General features: G+C 44.3%; 1 protein-coding gene across 1 annotated transcript in view; it reads left to right on the forward strand.

Moving 5' to 3' along the window:
- adarb2 (adenosine deaminase RNA specific B2 (inactive)) overlaps positions 1-15747 on the forward strand; it is a 207673-nt gene that overhangs the window by 140937 nt on the left and 50989 nt on the right. The window contains exons 2-3 of the mRNA XM_030757219.1: positions 3108-3194; positions 4090-5024. Of these exons, the coding sequence (XP_030613079.1) occupies positions 3119-3194; positions 4090-5024 (1011 nt within the window). The 5' untranslated portion in view covers positions 3108-3118. The remainder of the gene's footprint in view (positions 1-3107; positions 3195-4089; positions 5025-15747) is intronic.

Raw genomic sequence — 15747 nt, forward strand, 5'->3', positions numbered from 1 at the left:
AAGGTCCTGCAGTAGTCAATGGGAAAACAGCCTTCAGTGGTGGCCTCTGTAAACACTTTCCTGAGGAGTGTGTAGGCTCAGATATTCATTTCAGTTCATACCGTATAAAACATTAAGTCCATTTTGTAAATTTTGACCATTCAAATGACTTAGTTAGAAAGGTTTGTCCCTTAATAAATGTAGTATTAGCTGTGATGCTAAGTTTGGCTAGCAAATAATGGGCTTAAAACCATATCTTCGTACTAGAAAAACTAAACAGTAGCTCCTAAAATGAAAACATTAACCACTGCCATCGTCTCTGTGTCGGCCTCATGCTTCCAAAGGAGAACGCATTTTCGTATGTCATAGCGGCTCCTGATCTCCAGTCTGTTTATGCAAAGCCCTGGTGTTTCATTGCCCAGTGGGGCTTTTCACTTGGCAATAGCTGATGAGTGGGTTGTTAAGACCCCTTGGTGGAACAGGATTATCAAATATAGATTACAGGCGTTTGGGGCTCCAGTGTGAAAGCTTGGGCTCCTGAGTGTTAATTGCTGGCCTCGCTGTGCTCTCCAATTTCATGCTTGAAGTGAACATTTGTCTTTCACGCTACAAAGACGCTGGCTGCATTTGTGTATAAATGCAAGAATGAGCTAAGATATGCTGCACCAGCCAGCAGACCCTTAAAAACCACTAATTTTGTCACATTTGTAAATACACCAGACAGCCGTGGTTTTTTACTGTAAATGGGGCTTTAGGGGCTTTAAAAACAATATAGACTGATTTGAAAATGGCCTGTATAATGACACTGTTGGCCAAGGGAGTCATTTAGGTCCAAATTGCTGCTTGTGTTGGGCTTCAGTCTGTAATTAGGTCAGAATGCAAATGCTTGTATTGTGATGTTGGCCCACGAGGACCAGCACAGCTCCAGCCTCAGTGTTTAGAGTGTAACCATGTGTGTCAGAGTCACTCACTGAGCCCCTCTAGTGCTGTTGAGCTGCGAGAAGACAGAGAGAGCACTGGAGGCCCAGCTCATTCACAACCTTGTGCTCTTATCAAAGTGTGTTTACTGCACTGTAATGCGGCGTCCCATTTAGGTAGCATTTAGCACCGTTAAACTGTTGCTGCCCCCAGGCCTGAATGCTAGGGCGCAGGCACAGAGGGCTTGGGAGGCATCGTGACCTCTGGCTCACCCTCTAACCTAAACATGAACTCATTCTGCCTCTATTTCTCCTTCTTCATCGCGTCACTGTACTTTTTATACACCAGTGTTTCCCCTGTCCTGATGCCTCTCCCTTACATTTTTCTTCTATTGATCATTAGCTGGTGTTGAGAAGAGAGGGAAGGTTTAATTAAGGAGCCAGACTGGTCTGTCAATTCTGCTCAGCGCTGCATGGAGTGCACTAGACCAAGCAATGGCCCTAATAGGGCTTCATACTGTAAACAACACGCACACCTGGACAGCAGCAGGCCCCAGGGAGGAACAGGAGAGAGCTGCTGTAGATAAGTTAGCACTGATAAAGAGAGGAAGTTTATCATCAGGGGTGTGGTGCGTGCGTATGGAAGTGTTTCAGCTGCCTGAAATTAAAGGAGAAGAAGAGTCAAAGAAGAAATGTTGGTTGTTTTGCTTTTTTCTGGGGTTTAATTAATTGAGCTGTTTTTCGCTGCAACGTAAATTTTACATTCCACGTTACACTGAAATCGTACCGGCGACAGCAAAGTGAAGATTGCACATCGGTGTGATCCAGCAGAGCGAGGACCTGACAGTGTTAAATAAAAAATGCTGTCATTAGCTTTCATGGGGCGGGGGGGGGGGGGGGGGGGGGGGGGGTGCAAGGAAAAGATCATGAGCAGTGCTTCGTGTTGCTGACATAATCAGAAGCATGTGTCACAATTATTATGACTACATCAGGTGATATCCTTGATACACTGTATATGAGTATGTTACAGCTATTTTGGGAATTTTGTTAAACTTCCCAGGGGTGTGTTTGAAAAACTAGTGATCATAAATACGCAATCGGCTGCTTAACTGTGATGTGCCAATGCTTTCTTATCCCAGAGTACCAAACACTTCTGTCAGATGCTGCTAGCATCGCAGGCTCACAAAAGTTGTCCACTGGCTTTGATACCTTGACAAACTAGCTGCTGCAGGTTTGGACACTGAGAGATAACTGTCTGCTTTTCCACATTGTCACGTTTCAGGGGTGCTGCTGGAGTAAGTTTGTCAGCCAGGAGCCAGCGGTTTCTATCCTCTTTGTGAGCTTTGTGTTTGGCACTTTGTTTTCACTCCACTTTGTACTGGCTAGGTTTAGGCACCAAAAAAATAATATTGGCTTGGGAGTGAGACGGCTCTAACCTGCTGTGTCACAGCACTGAGCCAACAGGACACTTTGTGCGTATGTGTGTGACACAGGCGGCTTTAACAAAACGGCAGTATTTGACTGCGTGGGAATGAGAGTGGTCTGACTCTGCTACATGTTTTGCAGGTAATGATGACAATATTGGAAACAAAAGACAAACTATGTGACGACTCAGTTTCTTAATTATTTCTCAAATACTTTTTTTGTGCTATGTTCTGTTTGAATAAATAAACAGAAATACATCTGAATAGTTTAGATGTTAGATGTTGGATGCATATTTTGGGTATAGCAGCTTATTAGAGTACCACTGCTCAAGAAGTTCTTACATGCCCACAGTTCTCACTGAGTCCTCTGGTGATTCTGATTCTGCAAACGTGTGTTTGTTCAGAGTGATTTTTGTGAATGAAGCAGCAAAACGGTGCCTCATACTACACTCTGCTGTCCAGGGCACGAGATGGGTGAATGGGTGGATTTTTATTCTGAATCTTCTGTGTGTGTGTGTGTGTGTGTGTGTGTGTGTGTGTGTGTGTGTGTGTGTGTGTGTGTGTGTGTGTGTGTGTGTGTGTGTGTGTGTGTGTGTGTGCTTCCTTGTCTGCATTGTGCTCCATGCATGGGTGACAGGTGTGTGTGCATAGTCCTGCTCACTTATGCGTCATCTCTGGGCCCCGTGTTGGGGCCGATGATGATCCGCAGCTTTAATCGATAAAACTATCAAAACATCTCCTCCGCTGCCCTGTTGTTGACTCTGCGTGTCTCTTGTCTCCCCTCCAGAGAAAGTCAGCATGCTGTCGGCATTGATCGCTCCCTTCAAGTACATAAGCCCTGGGACCAGCAGCACAGAGGACGAGGACAGTTTAAGTAAGCTGCTGCCTCTTTTTCTTTCTCTCTGTCAGCACGCACGCTAACTCTCTCAGTGGCAGGCCTAATATGGAAATGATCTCTCTGTCGCCCGCATAATTAATTATTTGGTAGATGAGCTCTTTGATTACACAGTGGTGTCAGCTTGTGCGTTAAAATTCTGTATTCCTTTAAAAGCGAGCGATTAAATATTAAATCTGAGTGTTCATGATAATTAAGTCATTAGATAGGTAAATGCATGCCTGCATACGCTATCATCTAGACCTACAATCTGCCCACCAGTGAATGCCTCCCATGCCACCATTAACATTCTTCTGGCAAGCTCTGAACACCCTATTTTTGTTCATTTCCCATCAGAAATGCAATACACCACCACTACCCCGTAACTAGGTTTGAAGAGCGTATCGCAGCTGTTCAGACTTTGCTCTCACAGAGGATAAGAAGTGTGAAATAAAGCGGGCTACAGACATTTCTCTCATCCTTTCTCGGAATGTCTGCCACTCGACGAGATCCCCACCCCTATTACAAATAGGATTGATGCTTTGCATTGGCCACGGGGACCAATGTTTCCCACTTACAACACAGATTCAGAACTAATTTGGAGGCAGATTACAGGATGATTTGGCAGATAACATCGCCATTTTAGGGGATTTGTATTTGGGGTTTTAAAATACTTAAATATGATAGAGCCCTGTGGTATGAAGTGGGCTCGGCTCAGGGAGATGATTGTAGATGTGTTCATTACCATTTCATTGTGTATCAAGTGGCTCAATCTGCCTTGAGAGATTTTCCTTGATTCATTTTGTTCAGTCAGGATAAACGTGCCTCTTTTCACTCTTATGTTTTGACTGTTTTTTTAACACTTTGATTGGCATTGTTTTTGCTTTTATTGCAGGCACCAGCAGTGCAGAGGTGAAGGAAAACCGTAATATTGGTAACTTAGAGGATCGCTCCATAGGGCCTGGAGAGTGTCAGTCAACAAGAAGCGGGAGCTCTGGTCTGAAGAGGAAACGGCCACTGGAGGAGGACAACAACGGGCACCTGTGTCAACTCCGACTGATATATAAGAAACTGTCCTGGTCCGAGGCTCCAAAGAATGCACTGGTACAGCTGAATGAGCTGCGGCCCGGCCTGCAGTACCGCATGGTGTCTCAGACAGGCCCTGTCCATGCGCCCGTCTTCTCCATTGCTGTGGAAGTCAACGGGCTGACCTTTGAGGGCACAGGCCCCACGAAGAAGAAAGCCAAGATGAGGGCTGCAGAGTTGGCCCTCAAGTCCTTCATCCAGTTCCCCAATGCTCCTCAGGCCCACCTAGCCATGGGAAACATTTCAAACCCTTCAGCCGACTTCACCTCAGACCAGGCTGACTTCCCTGACACGCTCTTTAAGGAGTTTGAGTCTTCGTCGTGCTCCGACCGCCTCTCGCTCTGCAACTCAGCGGCCGAAAGTGAGCTACTTTCCAGCGAGCTGCTCAGACATGGACGGTTGCTTCGCCACACATTGGACTTGATGGTGCAGGCCCAGCAGAGGCTCGGTGGAATTGTGCAAGAGCCCGAGGCCTCCAAGAGCCCCGTGGCACTGCTCAATGAGATGCGGCCAGGCTTGCGCTACGCCTGTCTTTCGGAGCGAGCTGAAGGCCGACGACTGCGTAGCTTTGTGATGGCGGTGCGCGTGGACGGGAGGATATTCGAGGGCTGCGGTCGCAGCAAGAAGCTGGCCAAGAATCAGGCGGCCCAGTGTGCTCTTCAAGCCCTCTTCAACATCGGAACAGCACCCGAGGGGAGGACAGGTCTCAAAGCCAGCAGGCAGAGTTGTCCTCATTTACCCCAGGTGAGTACAGACGCATCCCCAGCGCATGTCTTCTGCTAAGCTTCTTTGGCAGCCACTCCACTTCCTACAGGGGCCTGTAATGACCAAAACAGCAGGCGTGCAGGGAAAATCCAAACACCTTCCAATAAGTAATTAAGGAGTAAAGGAGATAAGAGCTAAAGAGGGCAAGATTGAAGCCGAAATAAAGATATGTGTAAGCAAGCTGGCATTTAGCTTTTGTCCAAAGTGGGCCTCATAGCAAAACTACACATCACACTTTTGTGCGCATCTGCTCATGGATGCATTGTGTGTACTCTGCAAAGCCTTGATCTATCTGTATGTTGGCCAGTTTAATAGAAATGCATGTAAATGAAGCTAATTATTGTCCTTGTGTCTCTGACACATGAGAAATCTTCGTCACAAGCCAAATGAGGTTTTTTTCCAGCAGTCTTATGTGTTTGCAGAGCTGTAATTGGGTGAGTTTTGTAATTTTGCAAAATCTCCTGTTTCCTCATGTGTGGCATCACAGTGTCTACAAACATTAATTCAATCTGTTGCCCAAAGGAAATAGAAAAGCAAAGAGCAAATCGACAAACAAACCACTGAGACCAATCCCATGCTCATTTACCCAAATATGTAAATAGCAATCAGAGCGAGGAAACTAGTTTCTGAGAAACTTGAGGAAATTGGAGAGCCTAAAGACACAGTGGCTGGATCGGCTGGCACTTGTCGGCAGCCATTTAAAACTCAATCGCAGCTGCAGAATTTCATCTAAAGTAAATCTGCCCTGAGTTGATAGTCACACTGATTTTCATTGTTTGCATAGTGACGAACTCGGTATCCAAGCTGTCCAGTGTTGGGAACTTAAATGGAGGCTTTAAAACTCCCCTGTACTATCCTAACACAAAGAAAGTGTAAAACACCACAGTACTGAGGTCTTGTATTGAAAAATTAAGCTGTTCACATTCCAAGCGTCCTCTCCCTAAAGTCTTCCCTTGAAGATTTCTGTCGACACACTACACACCCTGTAGGGTATGTGTTGTATTAATATTCTTCTCTGGCCTTGAAGAAATAAACTGGCAAAAGTGTCCTTCCCCAGAGCCTAACATCAACCCAACAAACCTGCACATGTTTGCCTGGGAGAAACTTTTTCTTTTTCTCCCCACTGCCACGGTGTCTAAAAGGATTTTAAGAGGATTTGCCGCACCCGTTTAGTTCCAGAAAGCACTCGCTTGTGGAATTTCTTGAAAGTCAGCCGTGCTGTGTGCCAGGCTTGAGAAACGTTTTATTTTCGTTGGTGAAGGACAAAGGCGTGCATATAATATTCATGCATGCGTGAATAAATGTGTGGCCAGGCGTGTGTTCGTGGATCTAATGTGTTACATGTTACGTAATGTTAAAGCAAAGCCCCCCCCGGCTCTTATATACTCTCACTGTGTTCACATTTGAGTCAGTCTACTTGCCAAGCGCTGATTGCATGGGCAGTGGTTGACTACACTGCAGATGTGACGCGTAATGTGGGGGTGGTTGCCAGCTGTAGCCTGGGGGTAGAGCAAACGTTATGGTGGTATGCCAAATTATGTGTGCCAGCTCAGGCTGTTCTCTTTCCTCAGAATTCCCTTTAGCTACCTGTTGCAGAAGACAGCTTTGTTGTGTAGATGTCTTCTCTATACCGTAACCTATATCATGATCCCTCATCATGGCTTCAGAAAAGTCTTAAAAACTGGTCGTAGTTTATAACCTTTACCCAGGTTGCCCGCAAACCTCCATCTAAGTAGCCATTGAGACACTAAGCTCACCGGGAAACTGTCTACTACGGTCACGAATGAAGTCAGAAATTGTGTCATTCCTTACAGACTTCTGTACACTGCTTTTTGTGCCCAGAGCAGGTCTAGACCCCAGACCCAATGTCCTAAGGAACTAAACCAACCTGTTTCAGGCTGAGGCTAAACTGAGATGCTCTGTTAAGAGCCAGTACCATATCAGATCAGGTAGTAAAGGTTGAGCCCCAAAATAAAAATGTAGAAAACAGTTCTTAGTTTATTCAAGCAGTAATTTCTTTTTTCTTTAATTTGTACAACTATTGGAGTCATAAAGAGAAACATAACTGTTTAATCTTGTTGGTCTGCTGGTAAGAGTATCATGTTTCTGAAGACTTGTTTTAAAGCTGAGCCACACCAGGAAGCTAACCAATTACTGGCTGTGAGTATTGCCTCTGCATCAAATCACTCCTTCTAGCAAAGGCAGTGGGTCATCTTCACGGTAGTACAGCGCTTTGTGTTTTACTGTATTTCCTTTCATTCATCTCTTTCACTCTGTTTATACCCCACTCTGCATTCAATCAATAGTTATTATTAATCTCTGGCTCTCTCCCCTCAGACTGCCCCTCCCTGAGCCTGGTTCTGCTGGAGCTTTCTTCCTGTTAAACGGGAGTTTTTCCTTCCCACAATTGCCACGTGTTTCCGGAAGGGGGGGGGGGGGGCATTTTGACTGTTGTGTCTTCTCTGTAATTATTGTTCGGTCTTTACCTTGAGGTGACTGTTTGTTGTGATTTGGCACCTTATAAATAAAATTGAATTGAATTGAAAGATTTACTTTAAACAACCACTAATGTCTAACTCTGGGTCAAAGGTACAGTAACAGACAAGACAGCCCCTTCTCTTTTTGTAATATGACTGTGGGGACACTGAGGAGACACTGCTTAAACATAGTGATGTGTGACAGCAAAACTAATGAAACCGTGACTGACCACTTTTCCAGGATATTGTATTAACTCGAGAGAGCGGAACATGGGAATGAGGAATTGAAGCTGGACTGAGCTGAACTGGCTGGTGACTCCAGATGAAATATTTAAATGCAACAGAACCACACGGTTCTGTATTCTTCTCAGACCTTTCTGGCTCCACGTACATATAGTAAGGAATATAACAGGGAGACTGGCAAAGCAGGAATCTGAGTGCACATCCACATACAACAGATTCTCCTATAGTAACAGCCTGTACCTTCCTCCGTCCCTCCTACACTCGCGTATCTAGAAACTGACTTTAACAATCACAGCAGAAATGAGGCATTGGGCCACTGTCTGCTTGGCATTAAAGAGCTATTTATCTTCCAGCAAGGACTTTCATTTTCTGTTCCTTCATTTAACCTTTATTTATCGAGGGAAATCAAACGAGAATGTATTCTGCGGCGATATCTCGCCTTATATTCGCTTCACTTCTCTTACTCATAGCTCAGAGGCTCAGTACTAACAGAGGCTGGAGTTGAGAGCTAGCCGCCTTGCTCAACAGCACATTCACACTTGTAGTTTAGGGAGTGAAAAGGGGTATACTTAACAGTTTAGGGATTTAAACGTAGTAGCCTTCTCCTCTCAATTTAGGGAACTGCATGAGAGGGTTGCAGAATTATATATGAACTGCCTTTCCTTCTAATATCTCAGAACAACGTTACAAACATGTTTAACTAAACCTACTCTATATTTTTAATAAAGTGTTGCTAAATATATGATTTTTATAACCCTGTATTAAAGGGCTTGTGCACTGCAGTGTTTTCACATCATCTCCCAATGGTTAAATACTAATAATGTTTTTGAGGTTTTTTCCCAGTTGTGCTGTGGTAACAATAGTAATTGCTTCCTATATTGCATTTGTTTCTAGTTATGTTTAGTCAGCGCATATTGATAAAGGTTAGAGCCTAAATATAACCATAAATAATACTAATAAAACAGAATACAGGGTTCTGAAGAAATAAGAGTCTCTCTCTCTTATCGCTGAACTCCCTTCTCTCCTTATAGTCTCTAGACAGTCCCTAAATTCAAGGTTACATCAGCTTCTGAACATAATTGTTCATCTTCATTATTAATCAGTCAGCAGCAAGTTGTTCTTGAATCCTATCCACAGCGCTCTGGTTACAAGAAAATGTCTTTGCCTTATTAGAGCCTGCACAGTGAAGTGAGAAAGTGCTGGAATAATTCTGACACCCATTTTACCAAGTGGAATGATTACCCCACTGTTCGGGGCCTTGATTGGCCACTTAATCTCCACTCGCCGTCGCAAACGCACTGCGGTGTTGCCAAGTCAACTGAGCCTGAGATTTGTGCACCGCTGCGGGAAGGCGGGGAGTCAGCAGGTCCGTGCGGGAAGGACAGCACGGAGGTCAGCGGTCAGGATGCTGCACTCTGCCACCTCGGATTAAGTTCCATTTGAATAGAGAAATCTGTTTAGCGGCGGGGCTGAATGAAAATTTGGGTTAATGGATGGGTTGAGGCATGAAAAGCCTGCAGTTGAAAAATTAAGTTATTCCCTCTTTTGGCTACAAATAGTGTAACAGCACGTTTTAATTGCTCGTCGTATTAGCGGAGATCAAATGTGACTGTAATTTGTCTTTTATTTTCCTGCAGTTCAGAATGATTTGATTTAGTTATCTGCAAATGTGAAGCATCACAGATAGAGGAGGATGCAGACTGGTCAAGTGGAGTAATTTCCCCCCCCCCCCCCCCCCCCCCCCCCCCCCCCACGGCAAATTGAATATGATTTCAGACACGTGAAGGTGACCCCTGTCAGCTGCTGGGCCTCTCGCAGATTGTTTTCTTTGTCTAATCTCTCCCACTTCTAATCTGTCTCAATATAAACAGCTGTGACAGGCTGATCATTAATTAATATTGCCACAACAAATTAGCGACAGCGATCGCCCGGCCGAGCACCCCGTCTAAGATAGAAATCCACCAATTCGTGCGTAGAGGGAGAGGGAGAGAGGGAGAAGGTGTGAACAACACATTAGAGAGGAGTTGATTAACAGCTTTGGGGACCTTGCAGATAGTGTTACTGCCTCAGCATGTGGACAGCATAGTGACAGCTACAGCAGCAGACTGTAGTCACTCTGTGATAATCACCACGAGTGGCGCAGTGCAAATAGCCTGATAAAACATCTGCATTTATCACTGCCTACGAGGTTCGACTGAGCTTATTTTGTAGCATCCAGGCTCAGACAAGTGTGAAAAAAGTATTCAAAATAGAAAAGTTATAATACCAGTTTAGTACAATTTCTTTATGCTTTTCTAGTCTTTTGGGTGCCCCCTTCTGGGGTCGCCACAGTCGATCATCTGCCTGCATCTCACCCTATTCCGAGCATCCTCTTCTGTCACACCATCCATGAACCTTCTGGATGTGGTCTTCCTCTTTTCCTCTTACCTTTGTCCAAACCATCTCAGCCTCCCTTTGCCTCCAAACTGCTTGACCTGAGCTGTCCCTCTGATGTACTCGTTTCTAACCCTGTCCATTCTCTTCACTCCCAATAAAAATCTTCAGCACTTGCACCTCCAGCTCCAACCCCCTGTCTTTTTGTTAGCGCCACCATCTCCACCCACTCAGAATGCTTTTAAGGTGACGATATAGCTCCAGTGGAGTCAGGCAGGACAAAAAAAAAAAAACAGATCAGAGCGGCTTAAGAGATGTGTTTTGAGGAGAAAATGAAGAGAAATGGTAGAGCTGGCACTCAGTCTGTCACATTTGTCTCAGTTTACAGACCAACTTCCTAATTTAACTCTAAACTATTGTATATACTTATGACTGTGTGCACACAGTCTGGTCATGCACTCGTGGCTCATGAGGTATTTTTGACCCTCAGGCTAAAAAGGCTGATGGGGTATCATCATCACCTGGTAATTATGTGTTTAGAAGTTGTACTTTGAGGGGATTCGTGCCACCTGAAGATTCTGCTGCCAGGAGCCTGAGGGGTGTTTTCAGTTTTTCTAGTAGCCTTCCAGCTCCTGATAGTCTGATTGAGTTTCTTGTCTTGTGATTGCTCCACTGAGGAAAAAAACAAACTTACAGCTATTGTAAAGATGACTGATAAATTCATTTGTACAGAGCAGGTAAATGATACCATATGTTCCAGCTTTTGTAATGTAAGGATTTCCTTTTCTGGCCTTTATGAGGCCGCAGCTGAAAAAGGGTATTCAGATGTTAAAATGTCTAGTTTATTGGATGTGAGAATGCCGATGATATTTGAAATAATTTGGCAAGAAAAATAACAGCTTAATCAAAGGATCATAACCATTAGATTAACTTAGAAGAGGGGTTTTAGCTGATCTCTGCTGAACATCAAAAATCTTATAGAATGAAACCTTAAAGTCTATATTAATACATTAATGTAGTGACCTGGATAAGAGTAACCCTTTAGAAAAAAAACAGCTCCTTATGACCCTCTGCTCTTCCATATCTCATTACAATTTGTCAGTTGAGTGCAAAAGGCTGCTTTTTCCTTCTAGACTGTCGGTGTGCCCTTTTACCAGCCACTTAGCTCATCATTTGGTATTTAAAGAAAAAGCAGCAAGGGAGAGTGGAGATTTGTGTGTGAAATTACCAAACAATAATGTTTCCCCGTCTGAATGTGAGCACCCTGTACGTGGAAAGGTTAGAATCATCCCAATCTGCCTAATATGTATGCAAAATATGACCTATGAGGCTGCAGGCTGTTCAATCTAATGTACCGCGTCAGCATGCAGCTTTCAGGGAAAATCCCTTAGCAGGGAAGAATTGAAATGGGGTTGGTCGGGTCAAGTCACCTCGCACATACAGTAAAACACCCCTGTAATCTATTCCAAAGAAGCGTGGCGCTGCTGTCTGCACCTCTCCTTGCCCTACAGTATCCTGAGTCGCTGCTACTAAGTCTTCATTCTTTGTGACAATCCTCCAGACCTCGCTTTCCTCCGCTCTCCCTCCTCCTTTTCCCTGCACAGCCCATAGCTGTGAGCCAGAGCATGGCTATAATCATTTCTGAGGAACCTCTCACACTTCATTAAAAGCATAATCAAGTTCATTACAATTTCATAGGCGTTCAGGTAGCAAATGGCTTCTGATAAATCACGACTATTGGTCCTGTGTGGCTGGCATGTGTAGGTTTATCTCTGGTTCTCAGGCAAGGGAAGAGGGGAAGAGGAGGGAGGAGGCGAGGGGTCTGCATGTCTGGCCTTTAAATGACCTTCCAGCTTGGAGCAGTGGACCGTTCTGTCATACGCGCTGAATGGCGACACGTGAACGCCCAACATTAGCATGCATCACAGCTGGGAGACGTCGCTGTTCGTGAAGCCGGCGGGGTCACATACAGTGAGCAGATCAACAGATGCGGCACCAAAGGATGGTTTAAAACTGATCTCTCTGACACTGAGTGATTTATTTGATTTTTGTGGTATCTAATAATCTTTAGTGTACTCCGTCCCTGTCACAAAAAATGTGCTCTGGCATTGAAAGTCCTTCCTCACACTAACTGTAGGCTGTGTGTGTGTGGCTTAGATCAAACTCTACTTCTGTGAGTTCCAGTGACCACTGCAGCAGATTAGAAGAAAACTGGGTGTCTGCAGATAACTGCACCACCACATTCAGGAAAAAGTCTGAATGGATCACCTTAAACATCCACTTGGTGGATTGTTTTTATACCTGCAGCATATACTCAGGTACAAATTACACAAATACACGGAGCTCTGGGCAACGGCTACTCAAACAAGCAATTGATTAATCAAGAATTTGATTTATTAATAATCAAAGATAATTGTCCTTAGATAATAAAGAAGAGGAAAAAGGAGTTTGAACTGGAAGTAACGTTCAGGGATGCATCCTTCAGTGCATGTGGGAAAAATTGCTGTCAGTTACAGTTTAGTGAGCTATACTACATGCAGCAATATCTGTCAGTCTGACACAAACAGAGAAAAAAGAAAGGAGGAAAAACAGTCAAAAACTAAGAAGAAGAAGAAAAAGCAATGCACTGTGATTTTTTTTCTTACAGCTATTAACCCATTACCATAATGTATCTGCAGTTATTTGTGCTGTATGTTTTGACATTACAGCAGCTCATGTTCTGTTCCTAAATAAGTTTATCTAGATACTGCAGTTAGTCTACAAAAGTGTGATTTGTGTTTTTTTGCTTTTTTTTTTTTTAATACATAAAAAAAACAGCCCTGGGACCAGATTGTGTCCTCAAAACAAAATGTCCAAAATATCAGTGCTGCAGAAAACTACAAACATCCCTTGACAGTGATTGTCCCTGTTTGCCGACTCACACGCCTGGCTGGTCAATGGGACCCTGTGGGCCTCCCAAATCTCTCTAGATGTTTCCCTGAGTGGTTTTCCACGCTCAGCTCCGTGCTTTACTTGTGTTGTTGCTGTGCTCTGCTGGAGTTTAGGATGAAAGCGGCTCCTCTCTCATGTTAAAACGCTCAGCTTTGACTAAGTCTTTGATTCAAAGATACATGTGTTGAAAAAATGCAATCAAAAAACAATATAACAATAATAAACACATTATTCACCAAACTGAAACCTTCAGGGCTAAAAGCTAAAGCCAAAGCAGAAGTGCCAAAAGCTGCAGTTCCTCTATTGGCTACTTGAGGCAGGCTCCAAAGGTGAGTCAATCCCCATGTTGAAATGCCCAATTTTACAGCATTAAAAAGCCTTTGGGCCTCTGTGCATAGTTTCCCCTTAATAACAACTCTATGAGATGTGATTTTTCTTCATTTTGTTTACAACTCGTCATCCGATTCCCAGAGTTAGTAGTTAGGCTGCTTTGTTTGACAGCTGTCCTGACTCATGCCAGGCTTTGAGGTCAATAAACTAGACCTCTCCACCATGTTTAGGAAATGATTTTATGCTACATATAAGGCCAAATGTAGGAGTCAGTTAGTTTAAACATGGGGAAACAGCTTCCTCAAGTAAATATGTGCAAATTGTTGTAGCTAGCCCAGTGGCTGGGGTCAAAGTTGAGAGAATACTACTCTGCCAAAATCTACACAATACATAAGTTAGTGTGCAATGCACACAGTGTATTACATGGAAGTGTACTAGCAGCCATTTGAGACTACTATTGTAAACAGCTTTGCATTAGTTTGCTGCTGCACCTTCATAATTAATAAAACTATGAAAGAGTTTGGTATAAGCATAATTAGTAGAATGCTGGGAATAAATGTAACAACAGTCATACATTTGTTTTTCTTGACTAAATTATCCCAAAGAAGTGTGAGAGGGGGGGGGGAGCAAAACATCTGTTACCTGTGGCCTGCTCTCTGGGACTGTAATGTTCCTCTCCTGGGAAAGACAAAATAGGAGAGGCTGGAATGAGGTATGACAATGTGTGTGTGTGGAGAAGGAGGGGTAAAAACCGAGCTGGCAGGGGGAAAGGATGAGAGGCAGGCTGTGGGGGTGGGTGGGGGTATGGGGGGGTGAGGGAGGGTGAGAATAGATGGAGTGCAGTGGGGGGAAAGAGAGAAAAACCTCAGCGGAACAAAAGACCTTCAGGATTAATTAGGCGTCAGATTGGTTGCAGGGCACAGTGGGGGGAGAAAGAGAGAGCGCGGGTGAGATATATGGGGGGGGCGGGGGGAGAAAGAGAAAGAAAGAGTTTAGCATTCTGGGAAGACCTCATGTCCTCAGCCCTCATATTTCAGCCTGCCTGCCCACGAGTATACAACAGCCAGCTAGTTAAGGCCTGCGCTGTGCCTGGAACCACTGTCCACTGAGTTATGGATGGAGCCCCGGCTCCATCTTCATGTATTTTTATGTTATCCCACTGGGCAATAAGAGGAAACACAGAGGTCATATATGTTACTCATAATGTTTACATGATGGTTTTCACAGCCCGGGTTAGTGTGTGTAGATATTTTAAATGTGGCCAGGTGCGCATGTATGTGCGTGTGAAATCTCAGGGGGAAAGGTGAAGCATTATTCACTCCGTGTAGTAGCATTTCTTTCTGCCCGTTAGCGATAGCCAGATTAGCACAGTATGAATACACAAAATAAATGCAGCTGAACTCTTCCTGAACTTCATACTTTCTCTGCTATCATCAGCTGCCCCCCCAATAACAATTGCTCTTAGAAATGCTGAATTGCTGATTCGGGTCACAGGCATAACCTCTAAATTTGAGATGCAGCCTGTTAATAGCAGCTCCCATTGTTATTGTCACAGAGGGATGTTTCTGGGGCGACCTTTGATGGCGGTTCTTCCCCTCCGATACAGGAAGCGCTGAACTCTGTATACAGATGACAGACGGGGTTGCCGTGAGTCATAACATCTTTGCCCGATTCATCTCCCCGCAAAGCACTTAGCAGATCAGATACGAGCCATTCTGGAGGCCAGACCAAATCATGCCCTTACAACATTTGTACCAATCATTCCCACTATCAAAGAGGTGGATTGTTCGAACAGCTTTAACATAACTCAGCGGTGTGAACTTTAGAACAAAGTCTTCTGGGTAGATGGGCTGATTAGCCATTCGATTGGCTACACGGTAGAGTGATAAAGCTTTGACAGATTGTGTTATACAGAAACAAAATCCATGGCTCACAGCATGAATAGTTATCATATACTTTAGTCAGAAGCTGAAAGGGAAAGTTTTCACTCGCAGTGACTTTAAAGCTTTTAGACCTAGAAAAAGTTTGACCCAGCTCGCTGCACTTATCCAGCACATTGGGTAAAAAAGATGATGAAAAACTAATAGCACTGGCATACTTGGCCTCAAGTTGCATGTAACTTTAAGAAAGCACACGCTCTGACTTTTAATACTTTCCTGCCGTTGCTTTAGCACCTGGTAGCACATCAGCAGGTACATAACAAATCCATTCCCGCTGCCCTGTCTCTTGTCTCTGCAGCCTGGCTGAATTACAGGGCTTGTATTGCAGGATGATGAACACGCACCACTCCTGCTGATGGAGAAATGAAACGCCGCAGTCACCTGCAGACGCATATAGTTTGACAAGGA

This window comes from Archocentrus centrarchus, chromosome 20 (assembly GCF_007364275.1).
Source record: "Archocentrus centrarchus isolate MPI-CPG fArcCen1 chromosome 20, fArcCen1, whole genome shotgun sequence".
In the NCBI taxonomy this organism is placed as follows: domain Eukaryota; kingdom Metazoa; phylum Chordata; class Actinopteri; order Cichliformes; family Cichlidae; genus Archocentrus; species Archocentrus centrarchus.